This window comes from Falco rusticolus, chromosome 1, assembly GCF_015220075.1.
Source record: "Falco rusticolus isolate bFalRus1 chromosome 1, bFalRus1.pri, whole genome shotgun sequence".
NCBI lineage: Eukaryota > Metazoa > Chordata > Aves > Falconiformes > Falconidae > Falco > Falco rusticolus.
This window is the reverse complement of record NC_051187.1, coordinates 34,162,051-34,184,783: the sequence shown is the minus strand read 5'-3', so window position 1 is coordinate 34,184,783 and position 22,733 is coordinate 34,162,051. Positions and strand designations below refer to the sequence as shown.

General features: G+C 53.8%; 2 protein-coding genes and 1 long non-coding RNA gene across 5 annotated transcripts; 2 read left to right on the top strand and 1 right to left on the bottom strand.

The window, feature by feature from the left end:
• Positions 1–845: 845 nt before the first annotated feature.
• On the bottom strand, positions 846–13,635 carry SF3A1 (splicing factor 3a subunit 1). The gene is made up of 16 exons (XM_037377355.1): positions 13,527–13,635; positions 12,014–12,126; positions 10,843–11,047; positions 9,753–10,010; positions 9,230–9,304; positions 8,375–8,525; positions 7,719–7,912; positions 6,980–7,097; positions 6,696–6,881; positions 6,210–6,331; positions 5,793–6,035; positions 4,803–5,013; positions 3,851–4,005; positions 2,916–3,017; positions 2,744–2,815; positions 846–1,829 (listed from the first exon to the last, which is right to left on the bottom strand). The coding sequence occupies exons 1-16, from the start codon at positions 13,590–13,592 to the stop codon at positions 1,728–1,730; spliced, it is 2,373 nt and encodes a 790-aa protein (XP_037233252.1). The 5' UTR covers positions 13,593–13,635; the 3' UTR covers positions 846–1,727.
• On the top strand, positions 13,564–21,929 carry CCDC157 (coiled-coil domain containing 157). Of its 3 annotated transcripts, XM_037377560.1 has the most exons (10): positions 13,792–14,243; positions 15,077–15,248; positions 16,173–16,788; positions 16,893–16,970; positions 17,097–17,287; positions 17,443–17,610; positions 18,171–18,339; positions 18,818–18,954; positions 21,460–21,521; positions 21,599–21,929. In XM_037377560.1, exons 1-10 carry the CDS (start codon positions 13,996–13,998, stop codon positions 21,903–21,905), a joined length of 2,148 nt encoding a protein of 715 aa, XP_037233457.1. In that variant the 5' UTR covers positions 13,792–13,995; the 3' UTR covers positions 21,906–21,929. The 3 variants fall into 3 exon arrangements, with proteins under 3 accessions (XP_037233535.1, XP_037233457.1, XP_037233376.1); XM_037377479.1 differs by having other exon boundaries at positions 16,893–17,287; XM_037377638.1 differs by lacking the exons at positions 18,171–18,339; positions 18,818–18,954; positions 21,460–21,521; positions 21,599–21,929 and having other exon boundaries at positions 13,564–14,243; positions 16,893–17,287; positions 17,443–18,096.
• LOC119143445 lies at positions 20,060–21,283 on the top strand. The gene is made up of 3 exons (XR_005102716.1): positions 20,060–20,164; positions 20,242–20,990; positions 21,095–21,283. It is a non-coding gene; the product is annotated as an uncharacterized LOC119143445 (long non-coding RNA).
• Positions 21,930–22,733: the final 804 nt, after the last annotated feature.

Below are 22,733 nucleotides of genomic sequence, written 5' to 3'. Positions count from 1 at the left end.
TAAGCACAGTCACAGCACGTTTGGGCCCCACACCGGATGTAAAAACATGACTTCTCCATTTCAGAGTTTTCTTGGCGGTTTTGTTCTTTTTTTAAAATCAGCTCTGGAAAACACCACTCGCTGCCCTGTTTGGTTTTCTCCAAGATTGGACTATTGCCTAATTTTTAAAAGCAAAAGGGAAGTCATTACCACACCTTCCTGCATGGCAGGAGCGCCCTACATCCACCAAACACCCTGCCCATGCCTGCCAAGACACTCTGAACTCAGCATCTTACAGCAGGAACAGGAGCAGGCTGCCTTTGTGTGACAAAGCACAGCAGCCCTCACAGACACGTGGGCATCTGTCAGAGGGAGCAGCTGGCCCCTATGGCCAGGGGACTGCCGGCCACCTGGGCTGGACCAGCGCCAGGCACCTTCCCTACAGCAACAGGGCTTCCTCCCACCCCCCTGCCCTCCGAGAGGAGCACAACAGAGGTGGGAGGATGCTGGCTCTTCCCTCCTGCTTCATCTTGCTCTCCCCCAAGTGCAGAATACGGTAAACAGGATGTTCCTGTAATGCCTGACCATCACAAAAAAAAAAAAAAAAAAAAAAAAAAGTGTATTAAAATAAATCCATGGCTTTGGGTTTTCCCAAAAGAACAGAGGTACCCAAATCAGACACCCGCCTCCTCCTTGGCACCCAGTTCTCTCCGTTGCTTAACTTTACTCTGTGTTATATTTCTATCCAGCTGCAACACAGCTCTGACTGAAGGAATAATCTCTTTTCCAGACCTACATGCTCTCCAGAACCAAAAAGATGCCACCTGCATGATATGAAGTGTAAAAAAAATTTTCCAATAAAATTCTAAGTTCAAAGTCATCTTTCTGTCCCCAAATAGACATAAGCATTTGTATATACACGCGTTATTTCCAGGAATAAAATTTGCCTGGTGCTAAAGTTAAGAAAACCTTTTTGTTGCAGCCCTTCCCAGAAATTAAAAGGACTTCCTATAGTAAACTGCTTAATTACAAAACCCCAATGTTATTTCCCCCCAATGCAGCCAAGTGCTCTGAAGCCAGGCACACATCCATCTAAAAAACCTAAACCCCAAGGAAAGAGAGCCGCAACAGACAGAACCCCACACCGAGATGCATGTTTATTAAAACAAATCACAGGCTGCACAGAAGCATGAAGCAGTTTAGCAAGCACAGACCCAGATCTCCTTTATCGCAGGGAACAGTCACGTACACTCATGCTAAGGGAGGATAAATTTCTGAGTCAGGGTCAGTGCAAGAGGCTCTTGCAGATAGATCCAAGACAGAAAAAGAACACGGGGCTCAATGAGCATGTTAAGAAGGAAGAAGTTTTCGATTAGAAAAAGGTTAAATGAAGCAGCAAGCACTGCAGTTGGACAGATGATGTTCTTGGTCAGTGCAAATCCCTCAAAGATGGATCTAGACTAAGCTGGGCATGACCTCAAAATGTTGCTTCACGAGGGAATTCAGCAGAGGGCTGCTGAGTACTTGATCAAAGCATCAATCACTAACAGACTGCTGCAGTTATATACTAGGTCACTACACTTACACATGTCAGGGCTCTATCAACTCCCCCTCTCAGCAGCCACCCAAACACAGTCTCTCTTTTCAAACTAGAGCTGGCAGTAGCCCCTAAAAGGCTGGGGGATTGGAAAGGTTGGGGTTACACAAGTGACAACGCAGTCACATTTTGTCTCTGGGCTCCACACCTCCTATTTCTTTCTGCCTCCTCTTTCTTTGAGTGCCAGGTGAATCAGAGAGCCACTTGTCATGTTGTAATACGCCAGGGAGTTCGAATCCTTGATGAAGATGCCCTGAGTGGAAGAGAAAAAAACCAAAACAGCAGTCACAGCAGAAATCTTAATGCTCCCTTCCCACAAAACCCACACAGAGGAAAGCCTCCTGGATATACTCTGAGCAGCGTGATAACAGAAGGCCAAAGGCTTTGAAAAACCCCGGCGACACCCCAGTGTCTCAGAAGACGAGCATCAAAGAAGGTGGGTATGCTGGGAATGATGCTAGAGTACAAATACACAATTTGTACTCCAAATCTCTACAAACATATAAAGACAGTCACCACAAGTGAAGTTATTTAGGTGGGGGAAAAGTGGAGCTTTTTTTTTTTTTTCCTTCCTGAAAAACAGTTAAGCTTCCTTTCTCGCTAAGGGTTAACAGAGTATCCACCCATAGATGGAACTCCTGGGGAGATAAGTGCACAAAGTTCACTGCTTAGGCAGCAGGTTGTGCCTGTTCACATGCACAACTGGGAACAAGTCACTAAAAAGGAATGGTGCTTTTCTGATAGCTCCAGTCTTGAGAGGAAGAAAGACCTCTTCGCTTTCATGTTTTGGAGAAAGTCTTTTCAGAGCTGCCAGGGTTTCAAGGTACTCTCGCCCACCTTCCAGAGCACATATGACAGATCAGCAGAAGCAGACTGCTGCATTTCAATGTCAAAAAATCCCAATAAAATAACAGGCTGATTTCAGAGAGAGCAATCAAGCTTACAGGACTTCTCTGCAGCTGCAGCAGTCACCAATGCCACCTATTAAAGCCCTGTCCGGCTGTCACAGTGTGCAGCTCTGTAACCAAGTGTGCTGTACAGACAGGAGAAACACTCCCTCTGATCTTCCCAGTATCTCAGTAGGTACAGCGCAACTTTTTCTTGTAAAAAGTCAGTTTGTGTGTGAGAAAGCACTGAAATAACAGCATTTGAAGGGCTTATACCCACCTCGTACTGCAGCTTCTGTTTCCCAGCTGGCATCCCTGTGGCCTCATGGATCTTAACCTTTATAACAGACACCTAGGAAGAATCAAACGAGCTTTCTCAGGCTTTTTTCCCCCACTGTGCAGATGGCCAGCACTGCAAGAGGGGGTAGAACCTAAGTTAATCAGCTACATGCCTGGTCTGAGAGCGGCAGGGTGAACACCAACACTTGGCCATTCAGCTTCCATTCTGTCTTGTCCTGCATGTTGGGAACCTGGACTTTGACCGTGACCGGACCCTAAAGGAAACAAAGATAAAGTCTCTTACAGGCAAGGAGGCTCAGGACTACGATAAAAGAGCAGCAGACAAATTATTTATAGACACAGAGTGGCGGTTATTTGTTTCCAAAACTAGCCAGATATCTCGACTTCTCAGGAAACACACAGAAATGTTATTTGCTTCAACACTGAGAAAGTTACTTCGCCGCTACCAAAATAGAACATTTAGCTGGATTTCTCTCATTTATTCCTCCTTTTGCATGCCATTCACCAAGCATCACACGCATTCACAGCCTTAGAGAGTGAACTGTGAAGCACTAAATAGTACAGCTTCTCTGTGCAGATGCCCAGGAAAAATATATAGCCTTCTTAAAGGACTTAAAACTCAACCCACAACAACGGCACTCCTCAGGAAAGAATTCAGTTTAACATTTAGTTCATGTTGTTACGGAATATACCACATTACCATACTATCATGCTGACATTGATACATTAAATCTCCTTGCATCTCCAGCTTAGAAGTCCTCACTTAAAAGCTTATTAGCAGCTTTAGTTCTTCTTTACATTACTATAAACCTGCATCTCACTGCCCTTAATTACAGGAGAATACTATCTAACTAAACTTCTCCATGTAGTGTTGCATTGCTCTTTCCAGATACGAAGCTGTTCAGTTTGCTCAGGAACGATTATAGGAAGGAGCCATCTCAGAAATTCACTCCCTTGTGAAATACTTCTGCACACCAGCTTCCCTCTGTGTAGTGAGCTGACTTTACATCTCCTTTGGGCAGAGGAGGCCAAACAGCCCAGCAAGTCAGGACTCTGGTGTTTCTCAGCAGCCAGCCCACACATGTACCTTGTTCCTGCGCAGAAATTCCTCCTCTGGAATCAGGCTATCTTCGCTCTTCAGTTTCTTTGAGACTGGCTCATCCTCCATGGGTGGTGGCGGGTGAACAGGAGGCATTGGTGCTGGGGAAGGAACCGGAGCCACGGGAGGTGCGGGAACAAATGCTGAAATGGGATGGAGGGGACACAACACAACCTGCAGTCATCCACTGAGTATACAGTAGATGCTCCCTTACACAAAAACTCTTAGCAGACCAATAAAGGCTGAAAAAAAATGCCACAATACACAGAGGAAGTTAACAACCAACAGTAACATGCAAACTTCAAAGGTTAAGAGATCTTTCATATTGGGAAACAGTCCAGGAAAAGACAACAAGTGGCATAAGAGCTTCCTGCAGATCTTGCAAAAAAGAAAACGCTCTCAGTTTGGCACACAGCTGTGCCAGCACCTTGATTAAAATAAAAAAAATAATTAAAAAACCGAAAAAAAGGAATAATTGTTTTTTACTGAGTGCTTTTCAATTTAAAAGCATCATAGCACTTAATGCTATGAAGCTGCTATAAGGAAAGGGGCCAGACAACAACTTTTGGTCCTGCAGCAGCAACTTCTGTAACAAGCTCTAACACCCAGCGACGTGCTGGCAGTTCCTCTTTACTCTGGTTCCTTTTGGATAGCAGCACAGATTCTTCATCTTCACCTGGGCAGGCTCGCGGGGGCACAGACATAACACAGGTGAGAGAGAATTCTCTGAATTTCATGTTGCAGGAGGAGTCTTGAGCCCCAAAGCAGTACTGCTAGGTAAGTCATATAAAACACCCCAAAATTAACAATGGGACAGGGCCTGCAATCCCAATTACACGCCATTATCAGAGGCAAAAAAAGGACAAAAAGACTCAAAGCTCAAGCCCATGTTATATAGGAATTAGCTGACAATTAACCAGAAAAATCTGAAGTGACTGACCTGTCGGTACTATCATGGGAGGCGGGCGGGGGCTCATGATGGGAGGAGCAGAAGGCGGCATGGGGACAACGTTGATGCGTGGGGTATGGATTATTGGTGGCATGGGGGTGGCTATGACAGATCCCGGAGGCAAACGGACCACAGAAGTCATTGGGGGACGAGGCATGACCGGAACTGCAGAAACAACAGCAGCCCGAACGGGAGGGGGCATCTGCAGAGAGAAGGGATTTTTTTTTTTAGCAGGAATGCTCAGTGCTGTTCACAGTCCTGATTAAAATAACCAGAGAAACGCACCAGGGATTTCCGCTGGCCAAAGGCTCGCTGGAAACCATAGCGGGCCCACTGTATGGCCAGCGCAAGCTGCCTGTAGACCGGCACAGAAACCTCATTAATAGATTAAACTAATTAAACTGTTCTTCTTTCCCTCACCACTCAAGACCACGAGCCACTGTAGTGGTCTGACCCCAGCTGAATGCCAAGTACCCACCAAAACTGCTCTCTCTCACCTCTTCGTAGTCAAACCACTACAGCCGCTTAGAAATCTTTGAGGAGGAGCTATTTCAGCGTCACTAGCAGAACCCTTGGGGCAGGGACACTGGGCAGTGAGTCACCTGTGAACATTTCTTATCTATGGCTACTTTTGTTCTGTATCACACATTTTTGTACCTAAAAATGCCCCCACCCATTCCTTTGTTAGCTATACTCTCTTCTTCCAAGATTTCACTGCCTGGGTTCTTCCTCTGCCCATCTGATCAAGTCTTTTTGGCATCTCTCAGGACAAAAAAAAACTTCACCCAAGTCTCATTTTCCATTTTTAACAGCAAGTTCAATAGGGTTCCTCTGATGTTTCCAAATAACTCTTAAACCACAAACTTCATGCAAAAGCTGCTTCTAGGCCAAACGTGCTGTTATAACCCTTGACCTTCACTAGGACTCCCTTCTAACTAGCTACGGCCACAGTAATTTGCTTTTGGAAGCCCAAACACTCACTGTGGGTGGACGAGGCACAGATGTAATAGGCTGAGCACTAGCTGGGGGATTTGACGCTGATGAAGGAGGTGGTGGCTGGGGCATTTCATTGGGCTTGCTGGGACCGATCTTCTCCTTGCTGTCATCCTCTGGCACCAGTCCCTTGGCCTTATGGATAGCTTCAATTTGCTCTTGGAGAGTAATATTGGCCTGAGCAGCTTGTTGTGTGCGGGCCATGCTGCCTGAATGGCCATCCCAGGTCACCTGAGAGGAAAAAAATAAATCAAAATAACCCAGGCTGCCCAGACTGCAATGTGAGCCGCGAATAAATCAAGGAGCAACTTTACAGCAAGAGCAAAGTTCAAAAGACACCCATCTCTCTCAGCATTCGTAATACTACAGGAACCTACTAAAAAACCCCACAGTTTTCACTCTTACCTTTTCCTCTGGTTTCTGGATTTCTTCTTCTCCAATCTTTTTACCAATGGCAGTCTCTTCTACACCAAAGATATCAGTACGGCGCTCTGCCAGCTGCTTCAAGCTGCTTTCAATATCCAAACCTGCAAGTAAAAAGAGAAATTCTTATCTCAAGTGATTTAACTAAACATGATTAAGCCTCTGTTAAAGATCATTAAATTTTTTGGTACCTAATGGCTAAGTGCTGCTCTTTTCAGAAAGAGACCACAACCAATGGCTGGTCAGCAGCAGTTAATGCTCTTTGCCTTTAACTTCATAAAAGGCTCCAATATACTAATGACAAATGCAGCCACGTAATCAGCACACTAAGGACTCTCTATAGAAAGTTACATTTAAGAGGGTCCTTATTGCTGGGATCTGGCGGTGGTGGTGAGGGGGTGTGCAAAGAGTTCAAAGAACTCATCTAGCAACTGCATTTTGCAAGCCATGTCAGATGCTCAAGCTGACCTGGGGCATAGACCTCATCATCACTCTGCTTTTCACGGATGGATCGATCACGCTGCTCCAACCATCGAGGATCCAGGAGACCAATTCGCATATGTTCTTGCATTTTACTGGCAGGAATTTTCTCCCCAGTGATGGGGGAAACAAGATATTCATCTGGAGCCGGCGCGGGCGGTAATGGTTTTGAGGCTAGAAAAACAAAACCACACTGTTGATGCAGCCCAGAAACAAATGTTTTTGTGATTATTCAGGAAGAAATAAAGTTTGTCTTCACCAGCCTGATTTACCTTTGGGATCATAATCTTTCCGCACAATGACCTGATCTGGTGTGGGAGGAAGAGGTGGTGGCATCGGGGTTTCTGGGGGAGGAGGAACCTTCTGACCTTCATCTTCATCATCTGAGCCCTTATTTAAAAAAAACCAAAACAACACAATCAAGCACCAAGTTCCAGTAGTCTAATACCCACATACACAATTTGAGAAAGGCATAAAAATCATGGGCAGTGCTGGATGAACTCATTATGCAGCTTCAAAGCAACAGAGCTTTTGCCTCTGGATACCTATGCTACAGTGGTTCCTCTGGATAACCATGATTCAGAAATTCAGCGGATCCCTGAAGAGGAAGCAAGTACTCCTCAGCTTCCACACTACCACAGCATGGCAAACAGGGTTAACCACGTTCTTGTTCCTTGTTACTAGAAAAGCAGCTTACATACAACGGGTAGAGAAAGAGTCTAAAATGAGTCATCTTTCAGTGTTCCAGTCTCTGTGCAGAAGAAAGCCCAAAAGGCTTGATCACAGAAATATAAAATCCACATCAACTGGTGACAAAATTACTGGATTTCTCTCTTGGAAATTGTATTGTCACAGAAAACAATGAAATACCATATTCCAGCAGAAACAGGTTGTTTTGAAATTCCATCAGAAGGAAATTTCAATTTCCTCAAGAAACTGAAAATGAAGAGCTCATAGATCACTCCCAAACTTTATGGGAGAAAAGGAATGCTGATTCTATTGGCTGGTTACCTCATCCATATCCTGCACTTGTGTGTCTTGATCCAACTGGGCTGGAGGCTCATCTGTTTTCTCTTGCTTTTCATCTTCCTCATCTGACTCCACCTCCATCTCTACCTCCTCACTTTCCCCAAACTTCTCATAACGCTCTTGGATCAGGATTCGAGCTCCCAGCTCTTCTGGAGTAGTGGGAGGAGGGAAATTCCCTACAACACAGAAAAGACAGCTTCTGTTTCTCTATCCCATTTCCTTGCTCAATGCAGAGACAGAAATAACAGTTTCTTGAATGAAAAGCAGTTTCTTTACAAAGCAGCGGCATCAAAATCTCCTGGGAACTAGGGTATATAGAACGGAATGGATGGGAGTCTACACAGAGCAACATCAGCATGACACATGAAAGTACTAGTAGAAAGTGGGACAAGTTCTACTGTCCTGGCGGAAGTGGAAAAGTAGACACTAGTGCAGTCCTGGACTTTGTTCAAGAATGTTCAGAGACTCTGGAAAAAAGCAAAACAGCCCTGCACACTGTCACTAAAAGGCTTTCCCCTTCATCTCTGAAGGATATGCAGCTGTAAACCCCAATGTCTTCTAAAAATATCATTTCAGGACATGGCCCCTACTCAAAGGGAGCAGAGTTTCACTGAGGCTGCAACACTTAACTTCAGTACCTTGCTCACTGGGCTGAAAGTCAACTGTTTCCACAACCACAAAGTCATGCCAATCAATCTGGGCATAAGCAACACGCTCCTTTTCCTTCTCCTCCTCTTCCTTCTTTCTCTCTCGCTCCTGGAACTTCGCCCACTCCACTCTGTAATACACCTGCACAAGCAGACGGAAAGCATGCACCAAATGTCAAGACAAGAAACACATCAGAGTCATCTCTACCAAACCTTTCAGGGCAGTTACAAATATTTCTTTGTCGTGTCAGGCCTCTGAAGTAGTGCTTGTGTATTTCATTTAGAAACTATAAGTTTGCCTATTGAGTAAAGAACGTACTGCACCAGCTTTGTAAAGTGGCTTTCTAAAGCTGGAACTGCAGACTTCTTGAGCCAAGACCAAGCCATCCAGGGATGACATGACTCAGGTATCATTGAAGATTCACAGCCAGCAAAAAATTCAGACACTTTATATTACAGTCCTGTAATGCCACCTTTCCAAAGCAAAAGCAGTCTTCATGACAAAGACAGAAGTCAAAGTCATAACAAACAGCTTGGAAGGACTGTAAGTGACTGAGGTGTCACAGAGAAATTGTCTGAGGAAAACATTCTACTTCGTATAGCACTTGGAAATGGTGTCAGGAAGTATCTAAGGCTCCATGCTGCTACAGCTACCCCAATATGGACACTAGCTAGTAGTTTAAAGGCAAGCTTGAGTACTCCGTATGCAAGTGAGTACAGGGGGCATCCAGTTTCTTCTCTGTATGTTCAGTACTTGCTGCCAGTAAGTCAGAAACACGGAAAGAGAAAAAAATTCAAAACATAACAGAAACGCTTCAGCAATTCTGCAGATTTTTCATGTGATACCTGATCTAGGACTTCCTTGGGATTTTCAGCCTCTTTCTTGAGTTTGAGGAGTAAGCCCTTCGGTGGGATCAAGATCTGAAACATAATTTGCATGACAGTTGGTGACAATTTTTTGCCAAAGCCTCCTTGACAGCAATTACTGTCCTTCCACACTGACAAAAACCAGACCTCTGGGGCTGCATTCCATTTATTCTGTCACAACCCTTTTATTACTTATTGCTCCTACTTGCACTTAAAAATATGCACTCTTTGCTTTCCAACTACCCTCCATATTTTAAAACTCAAAATTTTTACTTGTATTAGAGTAGCACCTGGTACTTGTAAATAACAGCCCACTGTGTTCAGTGCTGAATGTTGCCAACAATGTACGAGACATCCGTTCTAGTTAAAGAGCAAGATTTAAAGGGTGTGCTCCTGCACCTGCACAGATTCCTACTCTGGCTGTATCTTAGGGCTTCAGTAGTCTTCAAAAACGAATACTGCATGGAAGGAATCAACCTGACAGGTAAATTGCCAAGAGTACCTTTGTGTACTGTTCAACAAGCTTAGTGAAGTAGTTAAAGAGACTGTGCTGGGGGCGAAGGAAGTCAAACTGGTAGTTCCTCTGCTCTTTCTGCATCAGCTGAGTCAAGAACTGCCGCCCGTTCCGAGCCACGAACTGCGCTGTTAGCTTCACCACATCCAAGTCAAAGGCTGAGATCGAGGGAGGATCTGCAATGAACTCGAACTCCGGCGGTGGCTCTTTCGGAACAACTGTCTCCTGGATGACCTGGGCCTGCACCTGCAGAGCAGAACAGAGACAGCTCAGTGACTGCCCTCAAGAAAATGTTACCAGACACTTGGGAGAACCCATTTTTCCTTCAGCTGCTGCAGGAAAGCAACACCAATCTAGATACCCCAGAAGCTGCAAGAAGGAGAAAAATCAGTACCTCAGGGTATACCTGGACACCTCTATCTAGGCCTACTATAAACAAAACCATTGCTTCAACCACTAACAAAACCAGCACCGAGCAGGACTTCACTACAGTCCTCCAGGACAGCCAATACCACACAGTGTGACTGCTAGCCCTGCAAAGCCCATAAAAGACTCTGATTCAGTCAGTGCCCTTTTTCCATCTGGTATGTATACAAGCACAGCTGAACAAGACTAGCAACATTTTGTACTCCACATTTTAAGGGAAAGTTGATCCTTCTGGCAGAAAAAAAGGGAAACGTTTCCACAAAGCAGTGCAAGCAACAAACCCAAACTGAGCTTGCTCCAAGGGATTCTACAGGCTTGCCTGTGGCAGGAGTCCTATACTCGTACATCCAAGCAATCCCTTGTGTAGTGAAGTACCCTATCAGTCAATACTCAACTAAATGTAATTAAACTGGACCAAACAGAGTTATAAACTGGCTCTTTCACACACGAATTACCAGCAACTGGGGCATGCACATCTGCATCAAAACAAAGTCCCAGGCACTGAGCTCCAAGCCTTGCTGTGCTGCCTTTTTTGCAAATGTATCACTAACTCCTTCGTTTTTCTTGTCTTTCAGAGCCCCTGCTTAACATCAGGCTGTGACACAACCAGTTAGAAGCCAGGTTCTCAAAGCAAGTGAACAGGAATACTTGCCTTCTGTGGAAGCTGCTGCTGAGCACTTTGCTGCTGTTGCATAACCTTGGGAATAGCAGCTGAGGGCTCCTGTGCTTTACCCTCTTTGAACTCGCTGACTTTGTGCCGGTAGTATGCATGGTAAGGATCATTAGGATTCAAGAAATTGAACTTAGGGTTATTTATTTCATTTTGACGAATTCGAGCTTCAAATTCTGGACCATTTCTGGGGAGGAAAAAGATAAAATTGCTTAGGTGAATGGGCATCAACTCAAGCGTAAACGTCTGCTTCTTTCATAGGCAGATGTGTCGATGCATCAGCCCTTCAGATGACAATTCTCTCTCTTACGTGGAGGGAGTTTACCTCTAAGCAACTCACAACTAATCTGCGTGTACAGCTGGCTGCATGTACAGCTTAAAGGCATTTGTCCTAATTTAGTCTGTAACACTTCACAATGAACATTTCTTAAGGCAGCTACAAATTCACTCACAAGCATTCCACAATTCTCATCTGGCTACATACAAACAAGAGGCCATTTACTAGATTGACAGGTTATCGGATGAAGTTTACAAGTTCCTCACTAGATCGATTTTATTTGCTCTATTAACAGCCTTCTAAAGTTAGTTTCATTTCCAGAAAGTTCATCTAAGGAAAAAAGTAGGTACTCATCACCCTATGCAGAGACTGATCACACCAGAGTGCTTTTAGACTCTTCCCCTAAATTGGACAACTATACTCATGCTAATCAATCTGCTATAGTCAACATGAGGAAACAGTCCCATACCCATCACAAGCAGCTCATCTATCCTGAGAGGATCAGACTGCTTTCTGGAGGTACACGCTCCTCTCCCTCGGGCTATCATGGGAGAAGGAGATGACTGAGGCTTGGACAAACGCACATCCCAGCCGCTGGCACAGTCTAGCAAGCTGTACACAGAAAGATTTTGCCAACAACTTGATTTTATCTACTACCACAGTTTTTCTAGCAAAGTGTGTCTTACACCTCTGCAGTAGAATATTGCTATTTCTTTTCCACAGTCTCACTGGTATAAACTCAATCCTTAAAATCCTTCAAGTAAAGCCACAGGACTGTGGCAAAACTGCTTCAGTTTTGGCAGCTGCACAGACATTAGCACTGAAGGGGTAGCACAAAAATCCTAGAAAACGTGGGACAACACCAGTGTTGTTTACCTGGCTACGAAGCTGGCAGTCTTGTCGACAATATTCCTGACCTCTGGAGGAGGGTAAATAATTCCCACCACGGGCTTGGCTGGTGCTGCTTCCTCTTTTGGCTCCTCTTCTGGCTGTAATAAAAATTGTATATACACACATATAGACAGTCTGGTGTACTGCTGCCTCACAACTACAGCAACTATCAAAAAGCTGAAGAGGTGATTGTGGTGTTTGCAATCAGTCAAGATACTAAATTCAAAGAGCCTAAATCAAAGCTGAAAACAAGAGAAGTTACTTCCAAATCGTATTAAGTAACATGCTGTGTACCAGCATCAGGGGGTGAAGAACAGCCCTGTGGGCTGCAAACCCTGCCTAGGTTTATTTTGGGGGGAGTGAGTTGGAAAATTCATCTCCCTTCTCTCATTTCCTCACCTGCACTGGGAGTAACCATGTTAACAGACCTTAACAACTCTTACCGCTGAGCAGATGTCATATGGTATAGAACATCCCTATGGCCACTTCGGGTCAGCCGTCCTGGCTACCGACATCCCTTCCCAAGAGCATGCCCACTCCCAGCCCATTGCTAGGGGATGAATGTTGCAGAGATGGCTCCAATGCTGCGGCAGCACTACTCAGCAGTGGTCCAAACACTGGTGCGTTACCAACAGCTTTTCCACTACCAGTAAAAAGCACAGCACCATGAGGACTGCTACGGGGAAACTGAACTCCATCTCAGACGGGCCTCAATCCAGCAAGAAAAGCTGTTCTGAAGGAGAGCAGATCTATGGGAAGCGTTTGTCATCCGAACAGGGAGAGCCTCTGGTACTTCCAAACACTAGCAAACTAGGAGCTCTGCAAAGTCACCAGGGACTCCAGTGTGGGAAACTCTCCAGCCAAACACAACATTTGTGAAGCAGGTTAAGTGACGACCGCTAGTTTTAGTTTCCATCCCGCTCCCTCCGAATGACACTATCTTGAGGAGCTGAAGGACAAGGCCACACCATGCTCCAGAGGGATCTGTACTGAAGCACGATGCCGGATAGCCTGGCTAACCTTCCCGAGGGAATCACGGCCTTCCTCCCGATGGCCCGAGCCGCGGCACAGCAACCCGGCCCGGCAGCGGGCTCAGCTCCCCCTTGCCGGGCGGCTGCGCCGCGATCCACGGAGCCCAGCCGGGAGGGCCTGCAGCCCCGGCTCCCTGGGAGCGGCGTTCCCGAGTCGGAAAGACCGGGAAAAGCCCCGAGAGAGAACAGAAACGGAGATGGGGGCGTCAACTCCGCGCCCACGTTCTCCCGGCGGGGGAAGAGCGCCCCGGTGCAGGCCGAGCGCCCGGTGCTCTGCCGCTGGGCCCGGCCCGGCTCAGCGGGGAGCTGCAGACACTGCCACAACCGGCCCTGCGGGAGAAGCTGAAGGCAAATCGCCCCGGGACCACCCTCCACCGAGCCCCGGGACAGGCCTCCGCCGCCTCCCGGACGTGCCCAGGCCCCAGCACCAAAGGGCCCGACGTTGCGCCCGCCCACACGACCCATACCGGTTTGCTCTCCGCGGGGGGCGCGGGCTGCGCCGGCGGCACAGCTTGCACGGGGCCGGCCGGCATGGTGCTCCCACGGGGCGGCGGGGAGCGCGTCCCCGCCCGCCCGATCGCAGGCCCGAACCAGAGGCACCCGCAGGAGCCCGCGCGGCGACTCGGGCAAAATGGCGGCCGCTCACCACGCGCTGCGCAGGCGCAGCCGGAAGTGACGCCACACTGCGCCGCCGGACGGGCGGGCCCCGCTGCGCGCGCTGGGAGGCGGGGCCTGGCGGGCGCGCGGCGCCGTTGCCGTAGCAGCGCGCGGCCGCGTCCCCGTCGCTGGGTCGGAGCCGCCGCGTCCAGCACAGGCCGCGCACCGGCGCCTCCGCGCCCCGGGATCCCGCCGCGTCCCCGCCGTCCCCCGGCAGCCGCTGTGCCGCGTCCGAAGCCCCCGGCCCTGCCGCCGCCCCGGCCCCGCCGCCCCGGCCGCATGGCGCACCTGCTGGGCCACCGCGGCTGCATGGAGAGCCTGCGGGCCGACCTGCGGGACCTGCAGGCCGCCATCGCCGACGTCTCCTCCCGCGCCGGGGCCGTGCGCTTCCCCTCCTGGAAGTTCCCCGACAAAGTGTCCTGCGAGCTGGACCTGGCGGCGCTGCTGGAGCGCTACGGCTACACCGAGGGCGACCCCGCGTTCAGCCAGCACTCGCACGTGGTGCTGCTGGAGCTGCTCATAGACAGGTGAGCGGGCAGGGCCGCCCCGACGCCCCTCTCCGGAGCAGCCCCGGCCGCCACAGGCGCTCCTTGCCCCCGCGGGGAAGGGGCTGCTCCCGGCTCCGGCCTGCGCGGCGTGGCCGAGTCTTCCCGGGGCTTCTTCCCCACGCGCTCCCGTGAGGAGCAGCGTGCCGGCACCTCGGCCTCGTGCCTTGCGGCTCTGCGCCGAGGCCGCAAAGCCGCCTCCTTGCCCTGCGTGCGGCTCAGAGCCACCAGCACAAATGCTGGCCGCCAAGGAGCAGAGCGAGCCCCTGCTCTGCCTGGGGCACCGGGGCAGGCTCCTTCGTTGCCCCCTTCCCTGCAGACCTCGGAAGCACTCGGGCACAGCTTCACCGGCAGGCCTGGGGGGCAAAAGCACCTTTGGCAATCAGTCGGGCTGACAGAAAGGCGACGGCTTCATTTGAAAAGATGAGCCGTCCCCGCAGAGCTGCTGGCCCGAACAATGAGGGTTTGATTTCGGCGGCGCGGATGCCCCAGGTCTTTCGGGAGACCTTAACTGCAGCCTCTCAGAAGTGGCTAGCTGCAAGCAGCCTGCACGTCCTGGGGCCCGGCAGCTGCGGGAGGGATTTCACCCCACCAAACACTGCTCTGTGGAGATATTCGGGCCTGGGAGGGGTCACTGGAGCACTGACATCCGCCCTCCTTTCCCAAACGCCCTTTGTCCGGGGGAGGGGGGACAACCTCCTTGCCTCTGCGCTGGCCCTTCAGGCTCACTGCGCTCCTAAACACCGAGGGAGGGCCCTTTCCCCATTACAAAGACTCCCTTGCTCTAAGCTGTGCGGTTTTTTCTCTCAAAAAAGACTGCTGCTGCTGCTCCAGACCTTCACGGGCTATGCAGAAAACCTGCTCAGCGAGCAAGCCACCCCCCTGCCACAGGCCGTGGGGCCCTGCATGTCTGCGGGGCGCACGGCAAGGAGATACTGGCACAGCATGCTGAAACTGGGGGCCTTCCACCAGCAGCTCCTGGACGAGGTGGGACATCTGGGGGCCCTGACCCCCCACCGGCTGAGTGCGGGGCTCGCGGAAATGGCCCTTGCCTCACCCCCAGGTCACGGCCCCTCTCTGGGATGCCCCATGATGTGCGCAGTGGCTGAGCCAGACCTGCGCCCACCTCATGACCCTCCGAGTGCTGACCCATGTGTCAGACTGGATACATCCGTCCCGCACTGTCCCCCGGGATGGCCCGAGTCCCTTCCCCCTCCTCTAAGCACCGCTCCCAGCCCTGCCACCCAATGGATGCATCCTCTTCCAGGCCTCCACCAGGATCTCGGCACGGGTGAGCTTGGCCGCCTTTGTTGCTTGGAGAAATGTTCTCCTCCTGCCAAAATGCTGCCCCTGTAGCTCTGCCCGCCCCACGCTTTGTGGGGCTGAGCTGGCTGAAATCAGTGACATAACCTGTGGCAAGAACATTATGCCACTCCCCTACATTTCCCCCCACCCCCAAAGACCGTCCTCCTGGAAAAGTCTCACAATAATTCATCTGGCATGACCAGGAGGCAGCGCAGGAGGTGCGAAAGAAGGGGCAGTCACAAGAAGGGGAGCCGGCGTGAAACCCTGGCTCCGCTAAAGTAGCGGTGGCTGGGAAGCTGCCTGGCAGCTTGTAAAAATTCAGTTCCCCTGTGCCCTGCGTCGCGGAGTAGGAAACAAATTCATTTTGCTTGTTAGCGACACGCTTTGGTTGCAACGGGGCAGAGCGAAGAGGGAAGCTGCACTCTTGGCAGCTGTCCTCCTCCAAGCTCTGGGGACTTCTCCCAAGAAAAGGGCTCGCTGGCCTCGTTGCCCCTTGGCTGCACTGACATCCCATCTCCCAGCTTCACCTCTCTGTTTGGGCTCTCACGAACCATTTGCAGCCAACTCTGATCTGGGCCCTGGCTTTATTCTGTCTCTCTCCACCAGCGTCTGCAGTTGGGAGCCTCCTCAGAAGTCGGCCGCTCCACCTCTCAGTGCCCACCGTCGAGTGTCCCTGCCCCAGGCAGCAGCGGCTCAGGCAGCCCCGTGCCCAGGGCTGCCCGCAGCACGGCCGAGAGCAGCCGCAGCATCTCCACCCAGACAACTCGCTCGTTCCTGGAACCCTGCGCCACCTGTGCCAGCGCCCAGGCCAGCCTGCGCGAGGTCGGCCAAACCATCACCAGCATCTGCCAGAGCCAGAACATCCCCTCGGCTCTCAGCAGGTTCCAGGAGCTGGTGGACAACAGCACCGGGAGAAGGACCCTCTCTGCAAGGGATGTGAGCTGCTGGGCCTCCGAGCAGAGCAAGGACCTCTCCCGCATCAGCAAACACCTGCAGGCGCTCCTGCAGCAGGTCAGCCCTCTGAAGGCTCAGCTGGAAGACTCCGAGAAGCAGAGGGATGAGCTGCAGAAGCAGGTTGAGGACATTTCCAAGTCGCTCCAGGCAGAGAAGAAGCGCCGAGCGCAGCAGAGGAAGGAGGCTGAGCAGAGGGCAGAAGCGAGGAGGAAAGAGCATTTAGCGGCTGTAGCCAGGCTGGAGTGGGACAAGGACGAGCTACGGAGAGGTACAGCGCTGTTCCTGGCAGCCCCTCGCAGGCCATTTGCTGCCCCCTTGCTTTAGTGTCCTTGGAGGAGCTGCTGAGCGAGTGGAGTTTTTGTGCTGCTGTAGGGGCTGCTGTGCTGGAAGAGCGACTCTCCGCCTTACAGGAGGAGCTGGCTGTGAAGCGGGCTGCTGTGCAGGAGCTGGGTAAGGACGCCTGGTCCCCCTGGCCAGGGCCCGTGGAGGGCGTGGGGCCCCCTGGGGACACCTCCTCTGGGTGGGAGCTTCTCCCTGTCCTGCCCAGCCTGGGCCAAAGGTGCCCTGTCTCCCCAGAGGGCACCAAGACGACCCTGCGGGAGGAGCTGAGGAGCGCCACGGTGGCCAGGAGCCGGGTGATGGAGCTGGAGGAGAAGGTGCAGCTGCTCAGCGGCGAGCGGGAGAGGCTGGGCCAGGAGCTGAGCGCCACCAGCACCCAGCTGGGGAAGGAGAAGGCTCAAGTGGAGAGCATCCTGAGGCACGAGGAGGTATGGCGGGGCCCGCTCCCTGGCTCTGGAGCTGCTCTGCAGCCCCGCAGCACGCTGTGGGAGTGGGCCGAGCCGGTGGGTGCTGCTGCCCAGTGCAGGGGCAGTGGCGAGCGGGTGCAGCAGCAGCCCCACGCAGGCTCGCCTGCCCTGTCCAGTCCCTGCAGGCCAAGCAGAGGGTGCTGATGCAGCACGTCGACTGGCTGGACCAGCAGCGTGAGGTGCTGGAAGCCAGCCTGGGAGAGGCCAAGGAGGCCAAGGCCAGGCTGGCAGAGCAGCTGGAGGAGAGCCGGGAGCAGAGCAGGCAACAGCTACGGACGCAGCAGGTCAGCGCTGGCCCCCAGCGTGCGGCAGGCGGCTGCAGGAGCGGGGCTCCTGGGGATGGAGCGGGTGTGGGACACAGCTGTGCCATGGGGTGTCAGGAGCCTCCCGTTGCCCTGTCCCCTGGGACCCGTAGCCGGAGTTTTCCCAGGAGGGGGAGGCAGGCACCTGCTGGGACATGGCCACCCCACGGGAAAGATCCCTCTCCCTCAGCCGCTGCGCAGACAAGTCTCCGCCGGTTTTCCCTGCGGCCGAGGCAGAGGGGAGCAGTGGGAAGCGACTCCTCAGAGACACTCCCGTGCCTCCAGCGTGCCCGTTCCCGGACACGCAGTGTGCTTCACGGTTGGTGCCGTTGCTTCCAACCGACACGGCGAGCTCCCAGGAGAGACCCTGCGCATTGTCACTGACCGCTTCCCACTGTCACGGGACATCCTTCTCACCTAAGGAACGGGAGGAAGCTTTCCTGGGGCTGCGAGTACTCCCGTGGGACTCCCCAGATGGGCACCATCCCCACGTTTGGGAGAGGGCTCAGCAAACCTCACCACGTCCCTGCTGTGCGGTACAGGAGCTGCTGGACATGCTGCGGCGGGAGAAGCTGAACCTGGAGCAGTCTGTCTCGGAGCTGCAGGCCAAAGTGTCCGGGCTGGAGGAGCAGGCGCGGGGGATGCAGGAGCGGGAGAGGCTCCACGTGTTCTTCCCCAAGCTCCATGTCCCAACTGAAGCGCAGATTGAGAGTAAGGCAGCAGGCAGCAGCGCCTGCTTTCTCCACAGTGGGCTTGTGCCTTGAGGGTCTCCCAGAGCTTGCAGGGGATCCTGCCAGCCCCAGCCTCACCGGCAGGATTTGCACAACAGCCTCTGTCCCGCTAACAGCCAGGAAGGGCTGGGGCCATGCACTGTGCTAAGCTGCTTCCATCTTCAAACGCCTCCCTGCGTGGGTGCTGTCCGTCCCACCTCTGGGCCAGGAAATCATGCGGGGCAGCGGCACGGGCACAGCTCTGTTTGCCCCCACGGTTTCAGCTGGCACAGTTGTGGGTCCTGGCTGCCACCTCCCAGGCTGTGCCGGTGCTCCCTGCTTGGGGCAGGCTCCTTTCCAGCGGGCAGCCACCCTGCTTGGCAGGCAGGAGGGTGCTGCCCACCCCTCTGGGCAGGCAGGCAGGCAGCAGCGGGCTGAGCTCTGGTTCCTGCCACAAGGACGTTGCGTTTTGTTTGCAGGCACCGGGAGCTTGACCGAGGACATGGAGAAGCAGATCCAGGCCAACAGCATCCCGGTGGGCGTGCTGGAGGAGAACGCACGGCTCAGGTCTGCGCTAGCCAGGCTGAAGGCGGCTGCTGAGCGCGGCGTCCTGAAGGTGAGGTGGCACCCAAGGCAGGGCGAGCTGGGTGCCAGGGGGATAGGGGTGCAGCACTGTCGGGGCACCGTGTAGCCCAAGAGCAGCCCGTGGGCCCTGGCACTGTCCCATATCCTCTGCGGAGCAGTTCCCCGCTTGCACACCCTTGCAGAAAAGGCTCTGGGTAGCCAAAGGCCGTGGGGCATCTTGCACAACGTCCCCTGCGACTCAGCAGCCGCTTCCCCAGCCTGCCGGGGGGTGAGCTGGACAGAGCTGCCTCCAGAAGGGCACGTAGCTGGACAGGGCTGTGGTCCTTCCCTGTCCCGGGGCCCCGGCTTGCCTTTGGGAGCCAGCCTTGAGGCAGCTGAGCTGGCTGCTCCCAGCTGATGCTTTCCAAGCCAGAGCGACCAAGCCGATGCTGGGCCAGGGCAGCACACGTGGTGCCCGCAGCTGAGAGCTGCCCGGTACACAGGGACAGAGCCAGCCCCGCTGCAGCACGTCCCCTGTGCTGGGCTGCAGCCAGGGGCAGCACACCAGGGTCACTGGTCCCCTGGGAGCGAATGAGGCGGGCAGGGCAGCGCTGGGGCTTGCGCTAACGCCTTGTTGGCTGCTGCTGGAGCAGCCTTTCCTGCCCAGTGAGGGCCACATGCAGCCACAGAGCCAGCCGGGCACGGGGGCTGCTGCAAGGCCCTTCCCCTGGGCCAGCTCCCTCGGCTCAGCCCCGTTAGGTTTTGAGAGGCTCCCTTGGTTTTGGGGTGTGCCTGCCACAGGAGGGCCAGGACCCAGCTCCCTGTGCTGCCAGGAGGTCGCTGTGCTTAAACTCAAGGGGCAGAGGAAAGCTGCTTGGCTCAAGTGCCCGGGGACGGTTCCCAGCTCCTTCACAGATGCCCCGCGGTGCCCACTGTACCACCGTACCACTGCCACCACCTCGGCGGTGAAGGCCACCCAGGTCAGAGGCCGAGAGCTGTGATAGGAGCTGAATGCAAGGGGGAAATTTCACCCCCTCTCTTCTTTTCTCTCTTTTCTCTCTTTTCTCTCTTTTCTCTCTTTTCTCTCTTTTCTCTCTTTTCTCTCTTTTCTCTCTTTTCTCTCTTTTCTCTCTTTTCTCTCTTTTCTCTCTTTTCTCTCTCTTTTCTCTCTTTTCTTTTCTCTTCTCTTCTGCTCCCCGGTTCATCCCGCAGAGCCAGCTGCTGTCCCAGCTCAGCAGCCAGCACGGCCGGCAGGACGCAGGGTGAGTAGGAACCCAGAGGAAGGGGCCGGGGACCTGCCCTCCTGTTGCTCCCCTCTAACTGCTCGCACCGTTCGCAGGCGGCCCAGCAGCCGAGGCGGCAGGTACAGCATGGGGCCACAGGGAGACGCAGACAAGGCCCAGCAGCAAGCTCCCAGTAGCCACAGTGCTCCCAGCAGCCAGCAGGCTCTCAGCAGCAAGCCAGCTCCCAGCCGCCGGCGCTTACAGCCACTCTCGGCAGAGCCCACCAGCAAACCTGGACCCTGCCTCTCGCTCCTGGCTACAGGCCTGGTGCCCAGGCCCCCTGGGACAAGGAGGGACAGAGCACGTCCTCCCTCCTCTCGCTGCGCCCCTGGCCTCCGCAAATGGTCCCGAGACTAAGGCAGAAACGGGGACCCTGCGCCACCTGCACCAGCCCCGCCACCGTGAGGTCACCCAACCATCACCAGCATCTGCCAGAGCCAGAACATCCCCTCGGCTCTCAGCAGGTTCCAGGAGCTGGTGGACAACAGCACCGGGAGAAGGACCCTCTCTGCAAGGGATGTGAGCTGCTGGGCCTCCGAGCAGAGCAAGGACCTCTCCCGCATCAGCAAACACCTGCAGGCGCTCCTGCAGCAGGTCAGCCCTCTGAAGGCTCAGCTGGAAGACTCCGAGAAGCAGAGGGATGAGCTGCAGAAGCAGGTTGAGGACATTTCCAAGTCGCTCCAGGCAGAGAAGAAGCGCCGAGCGCAGCAGAGGAAGGAGGCTGAGCAGAGGGCGGAAGCGAGGAGGAAAGAGCATTTAGCGGCTGTAGCCAGGCTGGAGCGGGACAAGGACGAGCTACGGAGAGGTACAGCGCTGTTCCTGGCAGCCCCTCGCAGGCCATTTGCTGCCCCCTTGCTTTAGTGTCCTTGGAGGAGCTGCTGAGCGAGTGGAGTTTTTGTGCTGCTGTAGGGGCTGCTGTGCTGGAAGAGCGACTCTCCGCCTTACAGGAGGAGCTGGCTGTGAAGCGGGCTGCTGTGCGGGAGCTGGGTATGGACACATGGTCCCCCTGGCCAGGGCCCGTGGAGGGCGTGGGGCCCCCTGGGGACACCTCCTCTGGGAGCTGAACGCGAGGGGGAAATTTCACCCCCTCTTCTCTTCTCTTCTCTTCTCTTCTCTTCTCTTCTCTTCTCTTCTCTTCTCTTCTCTTCTCTTCTCTTCTCTTCTCTTCTCTTCTCTTCTCTTCTCTTCTCTTCTCTTCTCTTCTCTTCTCTTCTCTTCTCTTTTCTCTTCTCTTCTCTTCTCTTTTCTCTTTTCTCTTCTCTTCTGCTCCCCAGCTCGTCCCGCAGAGCCAGCTGCTGTCCCAGCTCAGCAGCCAGCGCAGCCGGCAGGACACAGGGTGAGTAGGAACCCAGAGGAAGGGGCCGGGGACCTGCCCTCCTGTTGCTCCCCTCTAACTGCTCGCACCGTTCGCAGGCGGCCCAGCAGCCGAGGCGGCAGGGACAGCATGGGGCCACGTGGAGACGAAGACAAGGCCCAGCAGAAGCTCCCAGTGGCCACAGTGCTCCCAGCAGCCAGCAGGCTCCCATCTTCCAGAGGGCTCCCAGTGGCCAGCGAGCTCCCAGAGGCTGGCGCCTACGGCCACTCTCGGCAGAGCCCACCTGCAAGCCCGGGACCCTGCCTCTCGCTCCTGGCTACAGGCCTGGTGCCCAGGCTCTGCGAGACAGGGACAGAGAGAACACGTCCTCCCTGCTCTCACCACACCTACGGCCACCACAAATAAATGCTCACGAGTCTAAGGCAGAAATGAAGTGTCCAGTGAGCTCCCACCCTGCCTCACGGGACCTCGTTACATGTTCTTTGTGCCTCACGAAGGTGCAGTCCCTTGGGACACCCTGTCTCTGCCCATCCCGCCGAGACTGCTTGTTGTTGGCGTAGGAAGCCCAGGGAGAGTCCGTGCAGCAGCTCTGCCACGGCTCTGCTTGGAGCCGCCCTCCTTGTGGTGCTTTGCTGTTTCCTGCAGGACTGCAGCACCCAACGAGCCCGTGCGCTTTCCCCCATTGTCCCTCTCCACTGGGCAACGCTGTGGCCTGTGGTAAAGCAGAGAGCGACGGTGCAGGGGACTGCGGGGCGTTTCCTTCTCCCTCCGCACAGCACCCCCAGGAGAAGCTTTGCTGGAGGAAGCGGGCTGGGGCTGGCTCGGCCCGGCTGCCAGCCAAGGCACCCACACACACGCAGCCAAGGAGCCCTTGCAGGGGAGAGGGTGGGGAGATGCTCCCTGGGTGTGCGAAGCTGCCCCCGCGGAGTTCAGCTGCGCGGGGCCAGGGCTGTTCCTGGGCACTGGAGCTCAGTCGCCCACAGCTTAGCTGCTGCTGGAGTCCCCAGCGTGGCTCTGAGCATGCTTTCCTGCCTGGCTGCAGCAGCACTTAGCTCGTGCCAGGAGCCGTTCCCAAGAGGTGACTGGGATGTGGCCGAGCTGCTTTGAAGGGGAAGGCAGAGCTGGGCTGGGGATGAGGAGTCTGAGCTGCCCTTAGCTTGCTGGCGCTGGCACAGCCACAGCCTGTGAAAACTGCTCGCCCTGCACTGCCAGCGGCCACGAGCGCCCAGAGGA

Excerpts from the sequence above, each read along its gene's own strand:
- SF3A1 (XM_037377355.1), bottom strand. The coding sequence starts at position 13,592 with ATGCCGGCCGGCCCCGTGCAAGCTGTGCCGCCGGCGCAGCCCGCGCCC. Across the intron at positions 8,526-9,229 it reads CCAAGGAAGTCCTAGATCAG|GTGTATTACAGAGTGGAGTG; the intron begins GTATCACATGAA and ends CTGCTTGTGCAG. Across the intron at positions 4,006-4,802 it reads TCCCATGATAGTACCGACAG|CATTTGTTCCCGCACCTCCC; the intron begins GTCAGTCACTTC and ends ATCCCATTTCAG.
- CCDC157 (XM_037377638.1), top strand. The coding sequence starts at position 13,591 with ATGGTGCTCCCACGGGGCGGCGGGGAGCGCGTCCCCGCCCGCCCGATC. Across the intron at positions 14,244-15,076 it reads CTGGAGCTGCTCATAGACAG|ACTGCTGCTGCTGCTCCAGA; the intron begins GTGAGCGGGCAG and ends CTCTCAAAAAAG. Across the intron at positions 15,249-16,172 it reads ACCAGCAGCTCCTGGACGAG|CGTCTGCAGTTGGGAGCCTC; the intron begins GTGGGACATCTG and ends TCTCTCCACCAG.